General features: G+C 36.5%; 1 protein-coding gene across 1 annotated transcript in view; it reads left to right on the top strand.

Annotated features, from left to right (window-relative positions):
- MCTP2 (multiple C2 and transmembrane domain containing 2) overlaps positions 1-22632 on the top strand; it is a 438267-nt gene that overhangs the window by 272195 nt on the left and 143440 nt on the right. The window contains exons 6-8 of the mRNA XM_053717625.1: positions 2342-2418; positions 2956-3067; positions 11618-11653. Of these exons, the coding sequence (XP_053573600.1) occupies positions 2342-2418; positions 2956-3067; positions 11618-11653 (225 nt within the window). The remainder of the gene's footprint in view (positions 1-2341; positions 2419-2955; positions 3068-11617; positions 11654-22632) is intronic.

Here is a 22632-nt window from a genome sequence, read left to right as displayed (position 1 = left end):
TGTCCTCCGTCTTCCCTTGGGGGACTTTTTGTCTCTGGGGGTGTGTTCCTATTTGTCCCTGGTTCAGGGATGTAGATGCCCTTAGGAATAGACTTTTGGGTTCGTGTTCCTCTGGTTCTGGTGGGACCTGACCGTGTTTCTGGTCACCCTCTTTTGAGATGGCTGGTGGTGTTCCTCCCTCTCGTTCAAGGGGGGTTGGTGGGACTCTGTCCCTGGACTTTTCACTGTTGTTGACAGGTTGGTTTTTCTCTGTGTGGGCGGTCCTCGTTGAGGCAGTTTTGTGGTAGTTGAGGAAGTCCCTGTTTATCTCAGGATCCTAAGCTGTGGTTCTGGTCATCTTTCGACTTTTCAGCTTTCTCTGTTTCTTTTGGATGCAGTCATCCCTGTTGAGGTGCTCTCTGAGCTCTCGGGGGGGGGGGGTTGGATCTCTGATTGTTCCCTCTATGGAGGGGTATTTTGTCTAGGAACTTGTTTTTTGCTTCCCTCCAGCTGGGAAGCTGGACAAGGGTTTTATTTTCCCTTTATCTGTGGCTGCACTTTAGCGTGCTACTTAGTCATCTGTGCAGTTTTCTGTTCTCTATATACTTTTTGTTCTCTTTCGGTCTCTGACTTTGTCGTGTTTGGCTGATGATGCCTTTTTTTTTATGCTTCCCTTATGGGGGCATGTGTATGGGTTCTGCCTTTGGGCGATGGTGCGTTTCGAGTCCTGTTGGCTAGGTGGTGTTGCATGTGGTTTTTACCCAGGCTTGGGACTGTGGTTTGTGTCCTTGGGGACATTTTTTCTTCATGTTTTTACTCCCTGCTTTCGGATGAAGCAGGACTTTTTTTATTTATGGATGTGGTTCAGTCCTGGTGCCCTCAGATTGGGCCGCGTCTTACCCTCCCGTTCTTGGCATTCAGTGTCCTCTTTGGCTTGGGTATAATTTCCCCACAAGTAATGAATGCGGCTATGGACTCTCTCCCATTAGGAAGAAAACATAAATTATGCTTACCTGATGATAATTTCATTTTCTATCGTGGGAAAGAATTTACAGCCCTCATCCCATTTTTTGAGGCGTTTTTCGTGTATAGTCTTCTGGCACCCTTTCACCTTTATATTTCTTCCTCTGATCCTTGTTCCTCGGCTGAATGACTGGGGGATAGGAGGAGTATTTAAGTCTTTGGCTGGTGTGTCTTTGCCTCCTCCTGGTGGCCAGGTTCTTATTTCCCACAAGTAATGGATGCGGCTGTGGACTCTTTCCCACAGAAGAAAATGAAATTATCAGGTAAGTACAATTTATGTTTTTGTTGTGAGATTTCTTTGTAGGGAACTACAATCCTTACAAAACATTAATGTTTTGCTATTTTGACTGTATTGGAAAATTAGATATGTCTTTACTGAAGCACATTGCAGTAAGATTTATTTTCTGTACATAAAAAATAATCTGATAAACACAGACATTCACCTTTTTTTTTGGGGGGGGGAGGGGTGAGAGCAAAAAAAATCCTAATACTATCACTATATACATAAAAAAAAAAATATAAATAAATATATAATTATTGTTAACGCCAGTCCCATTTTTAACCCTAATGCAAGTATGTTTTAAGATGTCATTTTCAACATATGATAGCTAGACAACCACGCTAGTCAGCATCTTAAGGAAAAGATTCTGTTCCTTGTAAAGTAAGGTCTGGATTGTGTGTTGGAGTGTGTTACAGTTTCATGGACCATACATTTTATTTCACTGACCTTGGTGTCTAGTGAAATACATATCCACAATTTGTTCAAAGCATGTAATCTCTAGAGGGTTGTGTTACTTCTTATTTAAAAGAGGAATCCCCTTTATTATCCAAAATATGATGTATAAAGGGTACCACGTTGTACTTTATACATAAAGCATGTGTTACCTGGTGACCACTTATTTGAAAGAGAAGATTCTACTCTTTTCATTAAAACTAAATGGTCTCATGGGTGCCTGAGTTTTTTGTTTTTTTTTTGGCTGAAATAGTCAAAATGTAAGAGCCCCTAACAAATGTATTAATCTAAACATGGTGTCTAACAGGATAGAAAACTGACATTTTCACCCTGACCACATGATAACCAGAGGTTCTGCTGACTCTTCAATTGAAAGAAGAGAGTACCTTTAAGTTAAGAATTGATCACTCTTAAAATATTTGAGGTAGTGTCATTTCCTCCTGTGAAGGGAAATACAAACTTGTTGGTTGTGCTACCTTCCTTAAATACCTTTTAATCCTGCAGTCTATTTTTTTTTCTTTACTTTAATATTCAAATTTGTTCTATTTCTATCACAATTTTCTTTAAATATGTATTTGGTTATTTATCTTTTTAACATTCTTTCAGGTATATGATCGAGATTTAACAACAGATGATTTCATGGGATCTGCCTTTTTAGAGCTACAACATCTTGAGCTAAATAAGTAAGTCTTTAAATCTTTGAGCCTGTTTTTTTTTTTTTTTTTTTGGTGTTATATCATTCAGGGTTAAAAACGTACGATCAGAAAAAAATGACGTTTCTCTCACACTCTCATAGAATCAAATGCAACACTAGTTACTGGGATTCTGAAGAGACCAACCCTTTATACACCTCAGTTTGTCTGCTTTGATAGTTCAGTTTCTACTTACTTGAAATCCAGTAGACTATGCTGAATCTCTGCTCCAGCCAAAAGTGTTTGTAATTTTGCAAAGACAAAGATGGATGTTTCTTGTATAACATGTTTGTTAGTGCAAGAGTCAAATGATCACCTGAAGAGAATGTGCATTATACCTCTAAAAGTTAAATAAGGTAGTTTAACAATGTCAATAATGACAAACAAAAAGAATTTATTTTGTTTTACAAATACCAAAGATAATAATGGGATACGGGAATGTTCAGCTGCTTGTTGTAATCTTTTAATGCCTTGCCTGTTATTTTCCTTATGATATAATATATAAATATACCTTTACCTTTTTTGTAGAACTGAAGAAAAAGTATTCAAGCTTGAAGATCCAAACAGCTTGGAACAGGATATGGGTGTGATAATAGCAAATGTTACTCTGTCTATAAGGCTGAGGGATCCTAAAAATAATGTGAGCACCTCCTTACAGAACTTGTTGACTGAGAACATGTTTCTTATAATCTGCACAGGCTAAGACTCGAGAGTCTTAATTAAGAAAACTATTCCTTTTAATTATTATGTGTTTTCTAATATTTTACAATTTTAGAGACTCAATAATCAAAAAATAAACGACTTTATTTAATTTTGCTTTTTTTTTTTTTAATGTATTTGCTTAAAAATGAACCACAACAACACAAATCCCTACTAAGAGGCTATACTAATAGGCAAACCTAGCTAAACAACTAAGCAGTTTGTTTTGATTATTATATACCTGTAATATACTACAGTGTTATGTAGTTTTTACAAAAGGTCCAAAAATGATCCATACTGGATTTACAGGGTTAAGGAATGGCTGAAAGTGATTTATAAAATAGGTTAAATAAATTGGTTAGTCTCTAAAAAGTATATGCAGATTCATAAGCTAGATGTTAGGTAGGACCAGGTAAAACATTTTAGTAGGTACAAACAATGATAAGAGTTTGAACAGAAAGGAGAACAGTGATGCTAGAATAGATGCAGTAGTCTTAGAATTCTAATATAGAAAAGAGTTCTGATCTGACTTGTATTTTATCTGATTAACTGTCCTAGAGAGATGTGTTTGGATGATTCTGATACTGAAACCACCAATAATTTGCTTACTAAGAAGAGATGAGTAAATAAAATATGGGCTAGGTTAAAGGGAATTCTGTGGTTATGGAATAGCAGGGCCTTCCTTTCCGTGAACCGAGCCTCTGCTCCTTCACTATCTTGGGGGAAGAGATCTTACAATAGTGGCACAGCTTCAGGCACAAGTATATACGAAATGCAAGACATTTACAAGAGGTCTTGTGTTTATTAGCACTTTATTATTTACATTCAAAAGGGCTCCCACTCAGAAGATAAGTTGCTTTAAAAATCTTTTAATTAAAATATCTATTTTTCAGCTAACATATTTATTTAAATAGCTCCACATGTATAGGGGGTAACACCTGCCTTTCTCAAGAGCAAATAACTATCCAAAATAATCTTCTGAGTAGGAGCCCGTTTGAATAAAATGCTTATAACACAAGACCTTTTGTGAGTATGTTCTCTTTGGTATTTTTTTGTGTCTGAAGGAGTCATCATTGTGAGATATCTTTCCCCCAAGATCATTAAGGGGCAGAGGCTCAGTGAAAAGCCAACAAAGAAAGTGCTGCCATTCCATATACCCATAGAAGTTCCAACAGTCTGAAGGAAAGTCTGAGTCTGGGAGTATCCTTTATGCAGGATTATGCTTTGTATCTAATTTAGTTTTCCTGCAGTGGTGAATTCTGAACAACATATTTCTATGTGAGAATTTTGACTCTAGTGCATCTACTCTAGCATTTTTGTTCTCTTTCTTGCTCAAACATTAAACTGAATTTGTACATACTGAAATGTTTTTATCTTGTCCTGCCTAACTTTTATCCAATGATACCTAGGTAGTCTAAGGATCACCAATGCAGTACATGAAGCTAGCTGCTGATTGGTGACTGTACATATGCCTATTGTCATTGGCTCTCCAGATGTGTTCAGCTAGCTCCCAATAGTGCTTTGCTGCTCCTTCAACAAAGTATTCCAAGAGAATAAAGCAGAGTGATTGATGGCCAATCACCCACGAACAGGAGGCGGCATTGCACATGCAGATGCTTATGCAATGTTAAAGGCTAGCCGCAATGCTGGGTGGACAGGTTCTGAGTTTCTTAATTACCAGCCACAGCCATTGTAAAGTTGTACAGACCAAATCTTAAGCTCTACATTTAAAGGAGTAATGCTTATAAAAAATAAAATATATTTTAATTTAGTGTTTTGAGTTGTTGATTTTTATTTTTGTTGTTGTTTGGTCTTTTTACACAAAATATATCATTATTATTGTTGTAAACGGTCTCTTTTTATCTCCAGCTTCTCTTTGCATGTAGTCTAAAATAGTCTAAGATATCCTCCAAAATTTTGCTACACATCTTTAGCTTTATGTTGGTTAAAGGGGTCTCACTTTTTAAAGTATATGAGCTGGTGAAACTTGTTAATATCAGCTCCTGATTGCACTAGCTATTGTAATGTTAGCTTTAACTGGGTCATAGAATACATTTCTCTAGCTATAGAATTGTGGTTTACTGTAGTAATTATTACTTTCCTATGCCATTGTCCATTTTATTTTAGAGATGGCTTATTGTGCTGTTATTAAATATAATAGGCACAAACTTAACCTATTCTTTATAACAATTTATCTTTACTGAACACTTTCTCATTTACAGGTGTTAAAAAAGTTACGCAAGTTTCTTGTAACACATTTTACTGTAAAGACATTACATAATAGTCTGCAGTGTGGGATAATACCCAGCCATGGTGCTACCTCCTTTAGACCAGATGTGCCTTTCACAGAAAAGAGCTTGCCTGTAGTATATCAGTCTGGCCCCATCCATAAGGACAGGCATGTCTATTTCTTTCATGTAATTGCTAAGAGTCCATAAGCTAGTGATGTATGGGATATACAATCCTACCAGGAGGGGCAAAGTTTCCCAAACCTCAAAATGCCTATAAATACACCCCTCACCACACCCACAATTCAGTTTTACAAACTTTACCTCCTATGGAGGTGGTGAAGTAAGTTTGTGCTAAGATTTCTACGTTGATATGCGCTTCTCAGCTTTTTTGAAGCCTGTTTCCTCTCAGAGTACAGTGAATGTCAGAGGGATGTGAAGGGAGTATTACCTATTGAATGCAATGGTTTTCCTTACGGGGATCTATTTCATAGGTTCTCTGTTATCGGTCGTAGAGATTCATCTCCTACCTCCCTTTTCAGATCGACGATATACTCTCCTATTCCATTACCTCTACTGATAACCGTTTCAGTACTGGTTTGGCTATCTGCTATATGTTGATGGGTGTCTTCAGGTAAGTATGTTTTTATTACTTAAAACACTCTCAGCTATAGTTTGGCACTTTATGTATTTATATAAAGTTTTAAATATATGTATTGTACTTATATTTGCCTTGATTCAGGTTTCAGTATATTTCCTTTGCAGACTGTCCGTTTCATATCTGGGAAATGCATTTTTTATGGAAAATTTATTTCTTACCTGGGGTGTAGTCTTTTTTCAATTGACTGTCATTTTTCAAATTTGCGGGCAGAATTAGGCTCGCAAGGGCGCAAAATGCTAATGTTTATTGCATCATTCTTGTCGCAAGATTTTTTTGGCGCGAAGTTACGTTCGTTGATGCAAATTCGTCATTTCCGGCGTCTTAGTTGAGGCTGGGTCCTTTCACAAGGTTGCTTCATCTATGACGCGAGTGTGTCATTTCCGGACGTTTTTTTCTGTTTGTTGTGCATCATACTTGGCGCCAAATATTTTCATTATTTAAGACCCCATTCTTTTTTGCCTCCTGCCTTTTTCTATGTCAGAGGGCTATGCTGTTTGCATTTTTTCCCATTCCTGAAACTGCCATATAAGGAAATTGATAATTTTGCTTTATATGTTTTTTTTTTTCTATTACATTTGCAAGATGTCTCAATCTGATCCTACCTCAGAAATCACTGTTGGAACCCTGCGACCTGATAACAGTTCTACCAAAGCTAATTGCATTTGTTGTAAACTTGTGGAGGTTATACCTCAAGCTGTGGTTTGTAATAGTTGTCATGATAACATTTTATATGCAGAGAATGTATCCATCAGTAGTAGTTAATTACCTGTTGCTATTCCCTCAACATCTAATACACAAGATATACCTGTAAATTTAAAAGAATGTATTTCTGATTCTATTCAGAAGGCTTTGTCTGCCATTCCGCCTTCTAATAAACGTAAAAGGTCTTTTAAAACTTCTCATAAGGTTGATGAAATTTCAAATGACCAGCAACATACTGAATTATCCTTCTCTGATGAGGATCTATCTGTTTCAGAAGATCCTGCCTCAGATATTGACACTGACAAATCCTCTTATTTATTTAAATTGGAGTATATTCGTTCTTTGTTAAAAGAAGTGTTGATTACATTGGATATGGAGGAAACTAGTCCTCTTGATATTAAAACTAGTAAATGTTTAAATTCTGTTTATAAACTTCCTGTGGTTATTCTAGAGGTTTTTCCAGTTCCTGATGCTATTTCTGATGTGATTTCTAAGGAATAAGCCTGGTACTTCTTTTATTCCTTCTTCAAGGTTTAAAAAATTGTATCCTTTGCCAAAAGTTAGATTGGATAGTACTTCTTTTAAAGATCCTTTAGATAGGAAACTTGAATCTTATCTAAGGAAAGCTTATTTATATTCAGGTCATCTTCTTAGGTCTGCAATTTCTTTGGCTGATGTTGCAGCTGCTTCAACTTTTTGGTTGGATACTTTAGCGCAACAAGTATCGGATCATGATTTGTCTAGCATTGTTAAGTTGATTCAACATGCTAATAATTTCATTTGTGATGCCATTTTTATATTATCAAATTTGATGTTAAATCTATGTATTTAGCCATTTTAGCTAGAAGAGCTTTGTGGCTCAAATCTTGGAATGCTGATATGACTTCTAAGTCCAGATTGCTATCTCTTTCTTTCCAAGGTAATAAATTATTTGGTTCTCAGTTGGATTCGATAATTTCATCTGTTACTGGGGGGGGAGGGAGTTTTTTTGCCTCAGGATAAAAAAACCTAAGGGTAAATCTAAAGCTTCTTACCATTTTCGTTCCTTTCGATAAAATAAGGAACAGAAACCTATTCCTTCCCCCAAGGAATCTGCTTCCAATTGGAAGCCTTCTTAAAATTGAAATAAATCGAAGCCATTTAAGAGATCAAAACCAGCCCCCCGAGTCCGCATGAAGGTGCGGCCCTCATTCCAGCTCAGCTGGTAGGGGGTAGATTAAAATTTTTCAAAGATGTTTGGATCAATTCGGTCCTAAATCATTGGATTCAGGGTATTGTCTCTCGTGTACAGAATTGGATTCAGAGTAAAACCGCTTGTGAGAAGATTTTTTCTCTTACGCATTCTGGTAAACCCAGTAAAGGCTCAGGCTTTCCTGAAGTGTGTTTCAGACCTGGAGTTTTCAGGGGTAATCATGCCAGTTCCATTTCAGGAACAAGGTCTGGGGTTTTATTCAAATCTATTCATTGACCCAAAGAAAGAAAATTAATTCAGACCAGTTTTGGATCTAAAGATTTTGAATCGATATGATAGAATACCAACTTTCAAAATGGTGACTATAAGGACTATTCTGCCTTTTGTTCAGCAAGGGCATTATATGTCCACAATAGACTTACTGGATGCATATCTTCATATTCCGATTCATCCAGATCACTATCAGTTCCTGAGATTCTCTTTTCTAGACAAGCATTACCAATTTGTTGCTATTCCTTTTGGCCTAGCGACAGCTCAAATAATCTTTTCAAAGGTTATAGGTGCCCTACTCTCTGTAATCAGAGAGTGGGGTATTGCGGTTTTTCCTTATTTGGACCATATCTTAGTACTCGCTCAGTCTTTACGTTCTGCAGAATCTCACCCAAATCAACTAGTGTTGTTTCTTCGAAGACATGGTTGGAGGATCAATTTACTAAAAAGTTCTTTGATTCCTCAGACAAGGGTAAACTTTTTGGGTTTCCAGATAGATTCCGTGTCCATGACTTTGTCTCTAACAGACAAGAGACGTTTGAAATTGGTTGCAGCCTGTCGGAACCTTCAGTCTCAGTCATTCCCTTCAGTAGCTATGTGCATGGAAGTTTTAGGTCTCATGACTGCAGCATTGGACGCGATCCCTTTTGCTCGTTTTCATATGAGACCTTTCCAGCTTTGTATGCTTAACCAATGGTGCAGGGATTTTACAAGGATATCACAATTAATATCCTTAAATCCCAATGTTCGACTTTCTCTGACTTGGTGGTTAGATCACCATTGTATAATTTTAGGGGCCTCTTTTGTCCCTCTAACCTGGATTGTGATCACAACAGATGCAAATCTTTTAGGTTGGGGAGCTGTTTGGGGATCTCTGACAGCACAAGGGGTTTGGAGATCTCAAGAAGCGAGATTACCAATCAATATTTTCGAACTCCGTGCGATTCTCAGGGCTCTTCAGTTTTGGCCTCTGTTGAAGAGAGAACCGTGGCATATGTCAATCATCAGGGTGGGACTCACAGTCCTCAAGCTATGAAAGAAGTATCTTGGATACTTGTTTGGGCGGAATCCAGCTCCTCTCTAATTTCTGCGGTTCATATCCCAGGTATAGACAATTGGGAAGCGGATGACCTCAGTCGTCAGACTTTACATCTTAGAGAATAGTCTCTCCACCCAGTTGTGTTTTCTCAAATTGTTCAGATGTGGGGGCTTCCAGAAAAAGATCTGATGGCATCACATCTAAACACAAAATTTCCCAGGTACCTGTCCAGGTCCAGGAGTCCTCGGGCGGAAGCAGTGGATGCATTGACACTTCCTTGGTGTTATCAACCTGCTTATATTTTTCTGCCTCTAGTTCTTCTTTCAAGAGTGATCTCCAAAATCATCATGGAGCAATCGTTTGTGCTGCTGGTAGCTCCAGCATGGGCTCACAGGTTTTGGTATGCAGATCTTGTTTGGATGTCCAGTTGCCAACCTTGGCCACTTCCACTAAGGCCAGACCTTCTATCTCAAGGTCCATTTTTCCATCAGGATCTCAAATCATTAAATTTGAAGGTATGGAAATTGAACGCGTAGTGCTTAGTCATAGAGGTTTCTCTCTACTCTGTGATTAATACTATGTTGCAGGCTCGTAAATCTGTTTCTAGAAAGATTTATTATCGAGTTTGGAAGACTTACATTTCATGGTGTTCTTCTCATAAATTCTCTTGGCATTCTTTTAGAATTCCTAGAATTTTACAGTTTCTTCAGGATGGTTTGGATAAAGGTTTGTCTGCAAGTTCCTTGAGAGGACAAATCTCTTCTCTTTCTGTTTTATTCCACAGAAAGATTGCTAAACTTCCTGATATTCATTGATTTGTGCAGGCTTTGGTTCATATCAAGCCTGTCATTAGGTCAATCTCTCCTCCTTGGAGTCTTAATTTAGTTTTGAAAATTTTACAGGCTCCTCCGTTTGAGCCTATGCATTCTTTGGACATTTAAACTACTTTCTTGGAAAGTGTTGTTTCTTTTGGCCATCTCTTCTGCTAGAAGAGTTTCTGAATTATCTGCTCTCTCTTGTGAATCTCCTTTTCTGATTTTTCATCAGGATAAGGCGGTTTTGCAGACTTCATTTAAATTCTTACCTAAGGTTGTGAATTCTAACAACATTAATAGAGAAATAGTTGTCCCTTCCTTGTGTCCTAATCCTAAGAATTCTTTGGAGAGATCCTTAAATTCTTTGAAATATTATGTTGAAGCTACTAAAGATTTCAGGAAGACTTCTAGTCTATTTGTTTTCTTTTCTGGTTCTAGGAAAGGTCAGAAGGCTTCTGCTGTTTCCTTGGCTTCGTGGTTAAAGCTTTTGATTCATCAAGCTTATTTGGAGTCGGGTCAAGCCCGCCTCAGAGAATTAGAGCTCATTCTACTAGATCAGTCTCCACTTCATGGGCTTTTAAGAATGAAGCTTCAGTTGATCAGATTTGCAAAGCAGCAACTTGGTCTTCTTTGCATACATTTACTAAATTCTACCGTTTTGATGTATTTGCTCCTTCAGAAGCAGTTTTTGGTAGAAAAGTTCTTCAGGCAGCTGTTTCAGTTTGATTCTTCTGCTTATGTTTTAAGTTTTTCTTTTAATTTATGAGAATAAACTTATATTTTGGGTTAAGGATTTATTTTTTTCAGCAAGAAATGGCTGTTGTTTTTTTTATCCCTCCCTCTCTAGTGACTCTTGCGTAGAGTTCAACATCTTGGGTATTGCTATCCCATACGTCACTATCTCATGGACTCTGATAAATTAATTTCTTTCATATTGGCAAGAGTCCATGAGGCCCACCCTTTTTTTATGGTGGTTATGATTTTTTTGTATAAAGCACAATTATTTCTAAATTCCTTTGTTGATGCTTTTTACTGCTTTCTTTATCACTCCACTTATTAGCTATTCGTTAAACTGAATTGTGGGTGTGGTGAGGGGTGTATTTATAGGCATTTTGAGGTTTGAGAAACTTTGCCCTTCTTGGTAGGATTGTATATCCCATGCGTCTCTAGCTCATGGACTCTTGCCAATTGGAAAGAAATGAATTTATCAGGTAAGTTATTACATAAATTATGTTTTAACAAAATGCCTAGAGGGGTATAACTGCACCTCATTGACAAGGCCCAAAGGAGGCCGGAATAATCATCTGGGGTTGCTATTTTCCTTGTTCAGAGGAGAATTGCTTGGTATTTCAGGGCTAGATTGACTTTACTAGGCAGGACCAGACTAATATACTTCAAGAAAGTTATCTGTAAAAAGCACAATTGGGCTAAAATAAGCTAATCCAATGTTGTAACTGGGCTATAGAACAAGCCACTGAGCTGCTGTTTGTCCCTGGCAGACTGCTTCTCTTTCTGTATGTATAAAGTTCTTGTAACAGAAGTCGGTAAAAATGCTCATTGGTTTCATTTGTTTTTTATTAACAGAGGTGGCCTTCAAGGAAAATCCTTGGTGTTTCTAAGGTAATATTTTCATGAATTTATCATTTATTTTGTTATTACATTTGTAACATAAATGGAATTACATAAATCATATACTAAATATTTAGTGCAGAAGTTATTACAAATATGTATTAACATTTATAATATATCCTTTAAACAATGTTTTGAAGAAAAATAGATATTGTTAATCATTTATTTACTTCTTTTCTTAAGAAATAAGGTCCCTTTGTACATATTTTTGTTTTCAACCATTGTAATTTGTTTTGTTTACTGTCTTTATAAGTATCTATTTTTTTTTTTTTTTTTTTTTTTAACCATGAGAGTCGTTGTGAATCCCTACTCATTTGTTAAGCGAATTTGGTATCACTTTTTACATAATAATGACAGTAGATGCAAGAAGAAACATTTAAACTGCATGATTTACCCTCTCAAACATTTTTTAAATAAATGGTATGCATTGTATGTCAATTTTGTTTAAAAAAAATATTATGGGGCGAGCCAACAGCTGAAGCGGCAGGTTGTGTCTTGGGGGAGCTCCTCGCTCCACTTAGGTTTTCTGAATTATTTTATTGTTTCCTGTGCAAAATGCTATATATTAATTGCTCCTACATCACCCAGACGTTCCACCAAACAAGATACCGAGGTGCCTGGAGGCTAATCTCAAGTAAATCTTCCTTGCCTGTGTTCTCCAGTTAGGCCACGCGGCTGCTGCTTACCAGAGTGGCGGACAGTTTGTGTAGCTGGGGCTGCCGCATATTCCCCCCCCCCCCCCAGGAGACTGGGTTAAAGTGTAGTGTAGACTACAAATCCACTAATTTGCAGCAATTCAGAAAGGAAATATTCGTAACTACTGTTAAGATGGCTATGGCCGCAATCGATAAATGCGAAGTGGAGATGCAGAATTTGATACGGTGCCACTTTGCTGACCTGGAGAAACAGTTGTGCCAGATCCTAGAGACAGGAGGTTCTACACCCCTAGACTACGGAGATAACGCTACGGAAACTAATGTGGAGGTGATCGCTACAGTGTGACATTCCTCCTCAATAGCCCAGGCCTTGCCTGAAGATAATATGTGTGGGTCCAGATCGCCTCAGCTACTCATTGGTGACTCTGAACTCTCCCAGGGGACTTTTACAGCGGCAGCTGGAAGATCATCCGATGGGGCTAAGCTAGTAGATTGCACTACCTACCATAAAGAGCTCCTGGTCTCTAACCAAGTTTCAGATTGTCTGTCTGCAGGGGAGAGGAGTGGCACATCTGCGGCGTCTCAGGAGCCTTTAAAAATAGCTAACAAAAATGCCACATATTTTTCCAGAACTTTTACGCATATATGCCAGTCGCCCTCTGTGAGTATGGAGATAACAGCTGAAAATTACTGCCTCCTGGCTGGAGGCGGTGGACTTGCATATCGGATCTACGATGGGAAACAACCATGCTGCGTTTCAGGCCTCATCGCTTCTTAGTGGAGCGGGTGAAATCACCCTTGCTATCTTTATGGGAAACCTCGCCTCCCCACCTTGTTCAGGCATTAAGAACTGGAGTGGGCTACCTGTACTCACTGCAGATGGTGGATCAGTTTAATTGGGAGCAATCTGGTGCTCACTCCATGATACCCAGCCTGTATCTCAGCATAAAGGTCTGGTTCCCCCACTGGTCATTTTATCCAATCTTTACCTACCCTCTGAAAACCGGAGTGGGATGACTGTAATTGTAATTGTAAAATTGGTAACAATTGGTAATTGTAAAATTATTTAATGTGGAGCGTAAACCTACATATCTCCATTATACCCAGTTAATCCTCTTCTACTTGGCTCTGTGGACTTAATAACATTTTGGTGCAAGTATATATTTTTGATTGCGATCTCCCACTACAGTATTTAATTGTTTTAAATAAGGGGGCTGCTCATGTTTGCAATACATATGCTAAATTTGGGGTATTACACTGTTAAATATTGACTTTATATTGCCATAATCCTGTTTACATAGCCTGATTTTATTAATAACAGTTTATGAGGTTGCTTGTCTATGATTAAATAAATAGATTAACCACGGGGCTGTGTATCTCTAGGCACAAATTCAACACTTCTATTAAGTTTACAAGAATAACTTATATTGAGGCAAGAGAAGGTCATAAATTATGTTGGGGTCATTAAGTTAAACCTGACTTGCTTACAGCACTTTCAGCTAACTAGTCTGCTAAGGGAGTCTCTATCAGATAGAGCCATATAGCGTTGACTAATATCCCTTTATCAGGCTCTCATGATTCCAAGGCTGTCTCCCAATTGTTATTAAACCTATAATAATTATGCAAGTCCCTGTGTTTTCCCATCTTTAGCCCAAATTATAGCCTGACCCCTAGGTGTAGGATATAATTAGATCTATAGCTCCTTCATATCGTCACAAAATACATATTTACTTTATGCTACCCAAAGCCAGGTAGAGTTTAAATGTCCAACCAGATAGGATAGTCTACTAGCATTGTTGGGAGTTTACTAGACCACGTCACCTAGTCTCCTGTTATGGTGCATGGGACCCATGCTCATATGACAGGATTATGCTACACTCATCAGTGCTGATTTGCCGAGACATGATACCATACATAGCTACCATATTAAAAATTTGGAAGTATTTCATGAGTGTTGTCTCCTAACAGCAGTTAATATAACTCCTATATCTACCTATATTGTACTTAAACCAACTTGTTGACCTCACACACAAGTGATCAGTGATATAGTCCCCTTTATATGTATTATGAGATTATATTTGAATGCCTTAGAGACCCCATTCAACTTCTTGGAGTTAGCTTTATATACTTTGGTTTCCAATTCATATTCAATTCCCTTTATTGCGCCTAGTCTCAATAGCCTAGTTTCATATTCCTTATATAGTGTATTTCTTTTTCTTTTTACCTTGTTATGCTTTATCATTTCGTTTATATATTTTTACTAAGGGTCCAAGAGTACAATTGGATTACAACAACCTACTATATGTACCCTATAAAATTAAAAAAATTGAGGTTTATCAGTTCGGATCCAAAAGTGATCCCCTATTGTTCCTGATTATCTTCTGTAGCTTTATTCCCCTTGTAGTACAGCGAGGTCCAAAAGTGGCCTCAGATTTCATTTAGAGGACATATAGTTTACCTGGCAAGCATGTTGTATAATGATATCCTTTAAGCAATGTCATAATACTATGTTTTGTATATTGTGGTTGAACCAATATTGGGTGTATAATTTGAAACAATTTCTGTATTTGGTTTTCACTGAAATGTATTGTCTATGTGCCGAAAACTAAACCTCAATTAAAAAAAAATTATGTTGCATCTTGTCTTAAACACACTGCACATATCTTGACTTGACTCTGTTTATTATTATAGTACTGTAACAGTAAGTGGCCCCTCCCTGCCTTCAACTTAAAGGACCAGTCAACATAGTAGATTTGCATAATCAACAAATGCAAGATAACAAGATAATGCAATAGCACTTAGTCTGAACTTCAAATGAGTAGTAGATTTTGTTATGACAATTTTAAAAGTTATGTCTTTTTCCACTCCCCCTGTACCATGTGACAGTCATTAGCCAATCACAAATGCATACACATACCATGTGTCAGACACCATCCATTCACAAATGCATACACACTTATAGTAGGAGCTAATGACTCAAAAAGTTTAAATATAAAAAGACTGTGCACATTTTGTTAATGGAAGTAAATTGGAAAGTTGTTTAAAATGGCATGCTCTATCTGAATAATGAAAGTTTAGTTTTGATTGAGTGTCCCTTTAATATCTCTCATTCATATACTAAGGAGACTTTCTCCCTCTAATAGGCAAGATACATTACAATTTAATTACAGTTATAGCAAGTCAGTGCTGCCCACGTAGGTCATGTGTAAACCGAAATATAGTATAGTAAAATAAGTTATGCAATATATTGTTTTTCCTATTTTGCCCCCTTTTCCCTTAATTTAACTCTGAAGATTGTGGGTTTTCTATTTCCCATGAGCATTGGAAATACATACCCCAGAATTCATCACCTTACCTGCTACATTCTACACAGTCATTTTTCTGATAACTGTATAAGCTTATTTATTTCCATTCTTTAATGGACCTCAGCAGATGAGATAAGATACTTTTTAAAAGGGTTCATTAAATTAATTCAAATTGTGCAAAAGGACAGCTGTGTTTAGTCCAGAAACAGGTCCTACAAATAAGGCAAGTTGTGAAAGAAGTTACACCATTAAATCCATTGCAGAGAACGGGTGTTAATGCATTCATAATGTTTTTATGTTTGGATAGAGAGTTCATGTGTTGCTAGACTACATGGAATGATACCAGTTCAGTTAACACTAGAACACTGTTTCTTTTTTCTTTCTTAGCTTTTGTAAAACAAATGAATTATTGCACTATAGTATAGCATCATTTTGTTACTGAAATGACCAAGGTGACAAACCTCTAATTTTAAAGGAAAGGGTTAAAGTTTCCACAGTGAGGTTGTGTTAATAGATACCAGTCATAAAGTGTTATTTTACATCAGAGTTTTGTTATTGTTGAAAATTCCCCTTTGCTTGGTATAGATGTAATATTCTTTCAGATCTGTTGCAACTTGTGACCAGAAGAGGGGAGCAAAACCTTATTTCTGACAGTGTACTGTAAGCAGATTTTTACAGTATATGTATGTGTGGCAATTTAACACAGTAAGGAATTTCCCATAATGCTCCAGAAAACCTTACAAACTGTTGTATGCTGTAGTTTATTGATTCTGCTACTGCACTAAAACAGCAGTACATCAATAACCATCTTTAGTTAGGAAACCCTGGTCTGTAGAAGAGTACTGGCAGTTAGGAAAACAGCATTAAGGCGAGAGCGGAAAAAATGTGAGCGTGGGGAATACTTGTTTCACGGGAGAGATGAGGCTGTGGAAATACAGCTGAAGAAATGAATAGCGTGGAAATATACACAGAACGCTCATATATCAGCTGCAACATGAATAAAAATAAACTTATCAGAGAATGGAGGAGCATTACCACACTTTTTATATTGTTTAAATATTTTTATGAACCAAAAATGAAACCTGTATTTCACAGTAGATTAGTATAAACGTGTGGGATTTATTATGTACCATATTTTTTTTTTCTCTTCAAAACTGATCTGTGAGATGTTTCTAGCTATGCATAAGGTGGTTATGAGCCTTTAATTAAGTTTATGTATTATAATTTGCAACCTTTTTAACCTCTGAATAAATTTGCAATAAAAGTGAATATCTATTTATAAACTATACAACCCTCATCTGTAACTCTTCCTGTGGCTTTCTAAAAGACTGACAAATTAGCTATAAGGAAAAGAGTCTGGCAAATATTATATATAAATAACCTGACAAGTAATTTTGTTTTAACAAAGAAGATTGTTTAAAATGTTGTCAACCTAAATACAGCTTTTCAGACAGTTAAAGAGACATTGCACTTAGAATATTTCTTTGTCTCATCAAAAAGAGGACAGTTTATAAAGTATTATAGTTTCTGATATTAAAATACACGTTCCTATTCTAAATAAAGTATTTTCTTGTTAGATTTATATATGTCTGTGCCTAGGGCAGTAGGATTTAGGTAAGTTAGCTATATGGAATCCTATCTCCCCATCCTCTTCTCTCCTATTGTTTTATTGACACATTTTATTACAAATTAATGGTACCTTGTTGTCTAGTTGGGGAGCACAGTGCTTTCATGTGTCTCTACCTTCTGGCTGTGAGAAATATATGAGGTACAGTTTTTGGAGTGTGTCGGTGGAGTCATCAGATTTCACAGTGCCTAGGGCAGCAAAGAAATGTATACACCAGCAGAATTATGGGAGTTCTTGTTGGCCAGTTAGCATTTTTTATCACATATTTTCAACATGTTTAAAAGCTGCCCTTTCATATACATTATCGAAACTTTTCTGAGTTATATGTCCCTTTAAAATTGAAGACTACATATCTATAACTAGCTAGCAAGGTTAAATGTGTGAATGTTGTTGTTTTTTTTTTAACTGTCTCTTAGAAGGTTAAACTGTTAAATTTGCTGTTTATTATTTTCTGAAATGAATAGGTCATACATAGGTATCTGTTTTACTTTTTGGCAAAGAGGACAAGAGTAACAGAGGAGGAAAAAAAAATGAAGAACATCACTTCAAACATGACTGCGTTAAATGCCGAAATGTTCAAAGTAGGACAGAGTAAGATAAAGCCTTTGATGGGAAGTGGATATTTCCCAGGGACATTACAAGCAATAATCCAGATGTTATGGTGTAATGTCCGTGGATAGTCACATAGCTCAGCCAAGTACAGCCTGCTTTAGGCCCAACCCCTCCACTCCCATGCTGTTCTGCCATATGGAAGTAATATCTGTCCACTTTTAATAGCCAGCTTTGGATTCCATTTTCACAAGGCTCATACAGCTAAGTGAAGCTGCTTTATAGACAACTTAGAAGCACTTCCAAGATAAACATTCAGCTTGAAATTAGGACATACCAAGCCACACAATTATTTTAGGGCATATTTCATGGAAGATCGACCATTTTTCTTTAGCAGTTGCCAGACTGCAGGATGCATCTTTGATCCCTGGTGAACAGTACTCCCAATTATATTAAATGGATTAAAAAAAAAAGAGAATTTTGTAAAAAGGGTTAAGATTCAAAACTAAAACAACCTCTGCTTTTGAAGGCAAAAGTTAAAAAAATGTATTCTGACATTTGTTAAAGTGCAAATATAGAGCAATAAAATTGCGTGCACCAGCAAAGGTGATTTGTTTCCTGCAACTTTATTTCCTTGTCTTTTTTTACTGTTCAATAAAAATCCTTTCTTTCCCTTCTTACTGCCTGTCAGTGACTAAACCGGGCTTGAGCTTTCCACGTTTCTTATAGGTTTAGTAAACATTAGGGTCCCCAAAGATGATCATTTTTGATTGACTATTTAATATATGTAGGGCCAGATTACAAGTGGACCACTATGTAGCGGTTAAGCTAGAGCTCTAATTGCGCTAAAAGTAAACTTTTTACGCTTGTCTCCAATGCACATATATATGTCTGTTTGTACATATGTCTGTAAATACATACATACATATATAGGCACACACACACATATATATATATATATATATATATATATATATATATATATATATATATATATATATATATTTTATTTATTTTTTTATTCTGAGACATGCATATATATGTATCTCTATGTTAAAGCCCTTTGCCTGCCTTTTTTTTTCCTCTATAACACCTAAGACCTCTTTTCTGTTTTGCGAAACAGTTGACCACAGCTCTGAGAACGTGGTAATCATTCCAGCGTAAATCGCGATTGTGCTCAGACAATCGCATTCACTTTCAATTCGTAATACGAGCACAATTTAACTTGCGCGCAAACGATCGTGAAAACCTGAGCACAAACGTTTGAGCTCCACTCGCAATCTGGCCCGTATGGTGTGCTGAGGAATTCATGTAGCTGAGCAAGTATGCAACCTTTTCAAAGGATGTCAATTTGTACAAGAAAACATTGTTGTGTTGCAGCTCAGGTGCTAACTATCAGTCACTGACTGAATCAGAAAAAAAATGAAAAAAGAAAACAATATAACACTAAAATTGACTTAAATACACCAAAATACAAGATATACTGGATGCTTTTTAAGTAGGTTTTTCTGAGTTCTCTAGGAAACATTAACACCTAAAGCAAAAGATTTACCATGAAAGTGTATTATGTTTAGATACCTTTTTTTATACTTAAAGGGACATAATACTCATATGCTAAATCACTTGAAACTGATGCAGTATAACTGTAAAAAGCTGACAGAAAAATATCCCCTGAGCATCTCTATGTAAAAAAGGAAGATATTTTACCTCACAATCTCCTCAGCAGAGTAAGTTCTGTGTAAAACGTTATACTTCACCTGCTCCCAGCTGCAGGTAAAAATAAAAAAAAAATGAAGAAATGAACAGCAGTCAATCAGCCTCAGCAGTGCTGAGGTCATGAACTCTTACTGTGATCTCATGAGATTTCACTTAACTCTCATGAGATTTCATAGTAAGCTTCCTTTACCTGATTGGTGAAATAATATGAGAGTTCACAAGGCTCATCCTTTCAGCTGTCCCAGGACAGACACACTAAAATGCTGCTTAGAAATCCTTTGCAATGGGAGGTGGCTACTGAGGAACTTTTGAGGTAAAATATCTTTCTTTTTTACATAGAGATGTTCAGGAGATATTTTCTAGTCAGCTTTTTACAGCTATGCTGCATCACTTTCAAGTGTTTAAACATTTGGGTATTATGGCCCTTTTAACCAAACATATTAATGATGTGTGCAATGCAAATCACTATGAATTGCCATGCAAAACTACTACATGGGTTTTCATGTGGCCCAGGATATCTAATTTGACAATTCTAAAAATGATTTGGAAAGCTGCTGAATTGATTGGAATATCTGTGTAACTTGCAACCCCGCAATGTATAGGGTGGTTTTCATGGCATGAATGCATTTAAAGAAAAGTGTAAGATACGGGCTTCCATTTTACAAACTGTGGACAGACAAAGTTCCCAGCTAGGGAGTCTGCCCACATTCAAGCTTGCTAAGCTGCATGAACCACCCTTATTTAACATAGTCCAAGGTAGTGCTTCTGCAGCAGCTTCCCCTGCATTTCAGAGCTTAAAGGGGAGGCAAATAAAAAAAAAATACATAAAACTTAATTAAAGGCTCATAACCACTGTAATCAGATGTGCAAAACAAAGGTTTGTCATTCATAATGAACAACTCAGTATGGCATAATTTAACTCCTCCACCTTCAAAGTAGCAGAGGTGTTAAGAGTTCTTCTTAAAGGGATATGAAGCACAAAAATGTTCTTTTGTGATTGAGGCAGAGCATACAATTTATAAAAAGTTTCTTATATGCTTCTTATATCAAATTGGCTTCATACCCATGGTGTCCTTTGTTGAAGAGATACCTAAGTAAGTGTCTGAAGCACTGCATAGCAGGGGATAACATTCTTGTAAAACTGCTTCCATATAGCTCTCCAGACACGTGCAAGCACCTGAGCGTAGGTTCCAACTTTTCAACAAAAGATACCAAGAGAACAAAACAATGTGACAATAGAATGGAATCAAAAAGTTGTTTAACATTTCATGCTCTATCTGAATCATGAAAGAAAAAAACATTTGAGTTTCACATCCTTTTAACTTGCAATTGCAAGCTCACATGTCTGTACTGCAAGTCTACTCAAGCTGCATATTTTCAAACACTATGTTAGAAATTCAGTCCCTTCTTTATGGTTTTTGCTATTTAATATACATATGGGTGAGAGTCATCCTTTTCATGTTGTATTATAGGACCAGAAAGCTGTACCAACAAGGTGGTTCAATTTAAATATTTAGAGGTTTTAGTTAATGTGGAGCTAAATAGTCTCACAAATAGGTAAAACAAAGTAAAATGTATTGCATTTTCTTTTTATCTTTTGTATTTTTTCCCTTTAAACATACTGTAAATATGTGTCATTTGTAGCACACTGTGAGCACATTTCTAAACATAGACATGGAAAGTATCTTTAAAGTACTCTATAAGGAAACCAGGAAGCCCTGGAGCACACCATTGGTTGCAATTATTTAAACACTAGCGACACTGATTCAATCGATCGGCTTAAGGACCATAAGGTTTAATGTCATCAGAGGGTCATAAAACACCTTGTAATTACATGACTTTTATGAAGTAATATAGTAAATTAACATACTAGAATGTGAACAAATCCTTAGCAATCTAGTTTTTCAATAGACAAAATTTCCCCCAGATGTTTGCCTTTTTTAGAGTAGCTAATTCACACTTGTTACTGTAGAAGCTAGCCACTGTAATCTTGTTAGCAGACCGGCATTGTTTTAAAGTACCTTATCGTATAACTTGCTGAGGCAAATTAGGGGCAGAAATGTGGGTGGAGTTAGGCTTGTGAAATCTGTAGTGTGCACTTCCAATTCTCAGAATATAAAATCCCACAGTTTCCACACAGGTTAAAGGGACAGTCAAGTCCAAAAAAAAAACTTTCATTTTTCAAATAGAGCATGTAATTTTAAACAACTTTCCAATTTACTTTTATCAACAATTTAGCTTTGCTCTCTTGGTATTCTAGTAAAAAGCAAACCTAGGAAGGCTCATATGATAATTTCTAAGCCCTTGAAGGCCGCCTCTATTTTATTTACTTTTCACATCAGGGGAGAGCAAGCTCATGTAGGCCATATAGATAGCATTGTGATCACGCCCGTGGCTAGTGGCAGACACTGCACTAATTGGCTAAAATGCAAGTCAATAGATAAGAACTAAAAGTCATGTGATTAGGGGCGGTCAGAAGAGGCTTAGATACCAGTTAGTCACAGAAGTAAAAAGTGTATTAATATAACAGTGTTGGTTTTGCAAAACTGGGGAATGGGTAATAAAGGGATTATCTATCTTTTTAAACAACAAAAATTCTGGTGTTGACTGTCCCTTTAAGTAGGCAGAATAAATGTTGAATGTATATTAGATTTTTTTTTTTTGCTATGCATAATTAAATATTTGGGGCCAGATTACAAGTCGCGCTCTAATGATAGTGTGGGTCACGATAAGCAACATCGGGGTACCACACTAACATTAGCATACAACTTGATATTACAAATCCATGTTTAATAACATGTTGAAAGCTATAGGTTGCACTCAAGTGAAAGCTAAAATAAGTTTCACATATTGCTTCAAAATCTTATTAAAGTAGAGTATTACACTCTTATATACACCTTTTTAATACAAATATAATTGTAATATTAATAACAATGTTTTAAAAAGGATATGGTATATGGCAAGGTGTTTGAATGGAAAGGGATGCAATGTGTATGTATATGTGTGTGTATGTATATATTTATATATATATATATATATATATATATATATATATATATATATATGCATGCACTTTTTACTATAAACGTCTAATACACGCACTAATCCAGCCGCCCT

Source organism: Bombina bombina, chromosome 6 (assembly GCF_027579735.1).
Source record: "Bombina bombina isolate aBomBom1 chromosome 6, aBomBom1.pri, whole genome shotgun sequence".
Lineage (NCBI taxonomy): Eukaryota > Metazoa > Chordata > Amphibia > Anura > Bombinatoridae > Bombina > Bombina bombina.
Note: the sequence above shows the minus strand (reverse complement) of the source record. Positions and strands in the feature narration are given on the sequence as shown.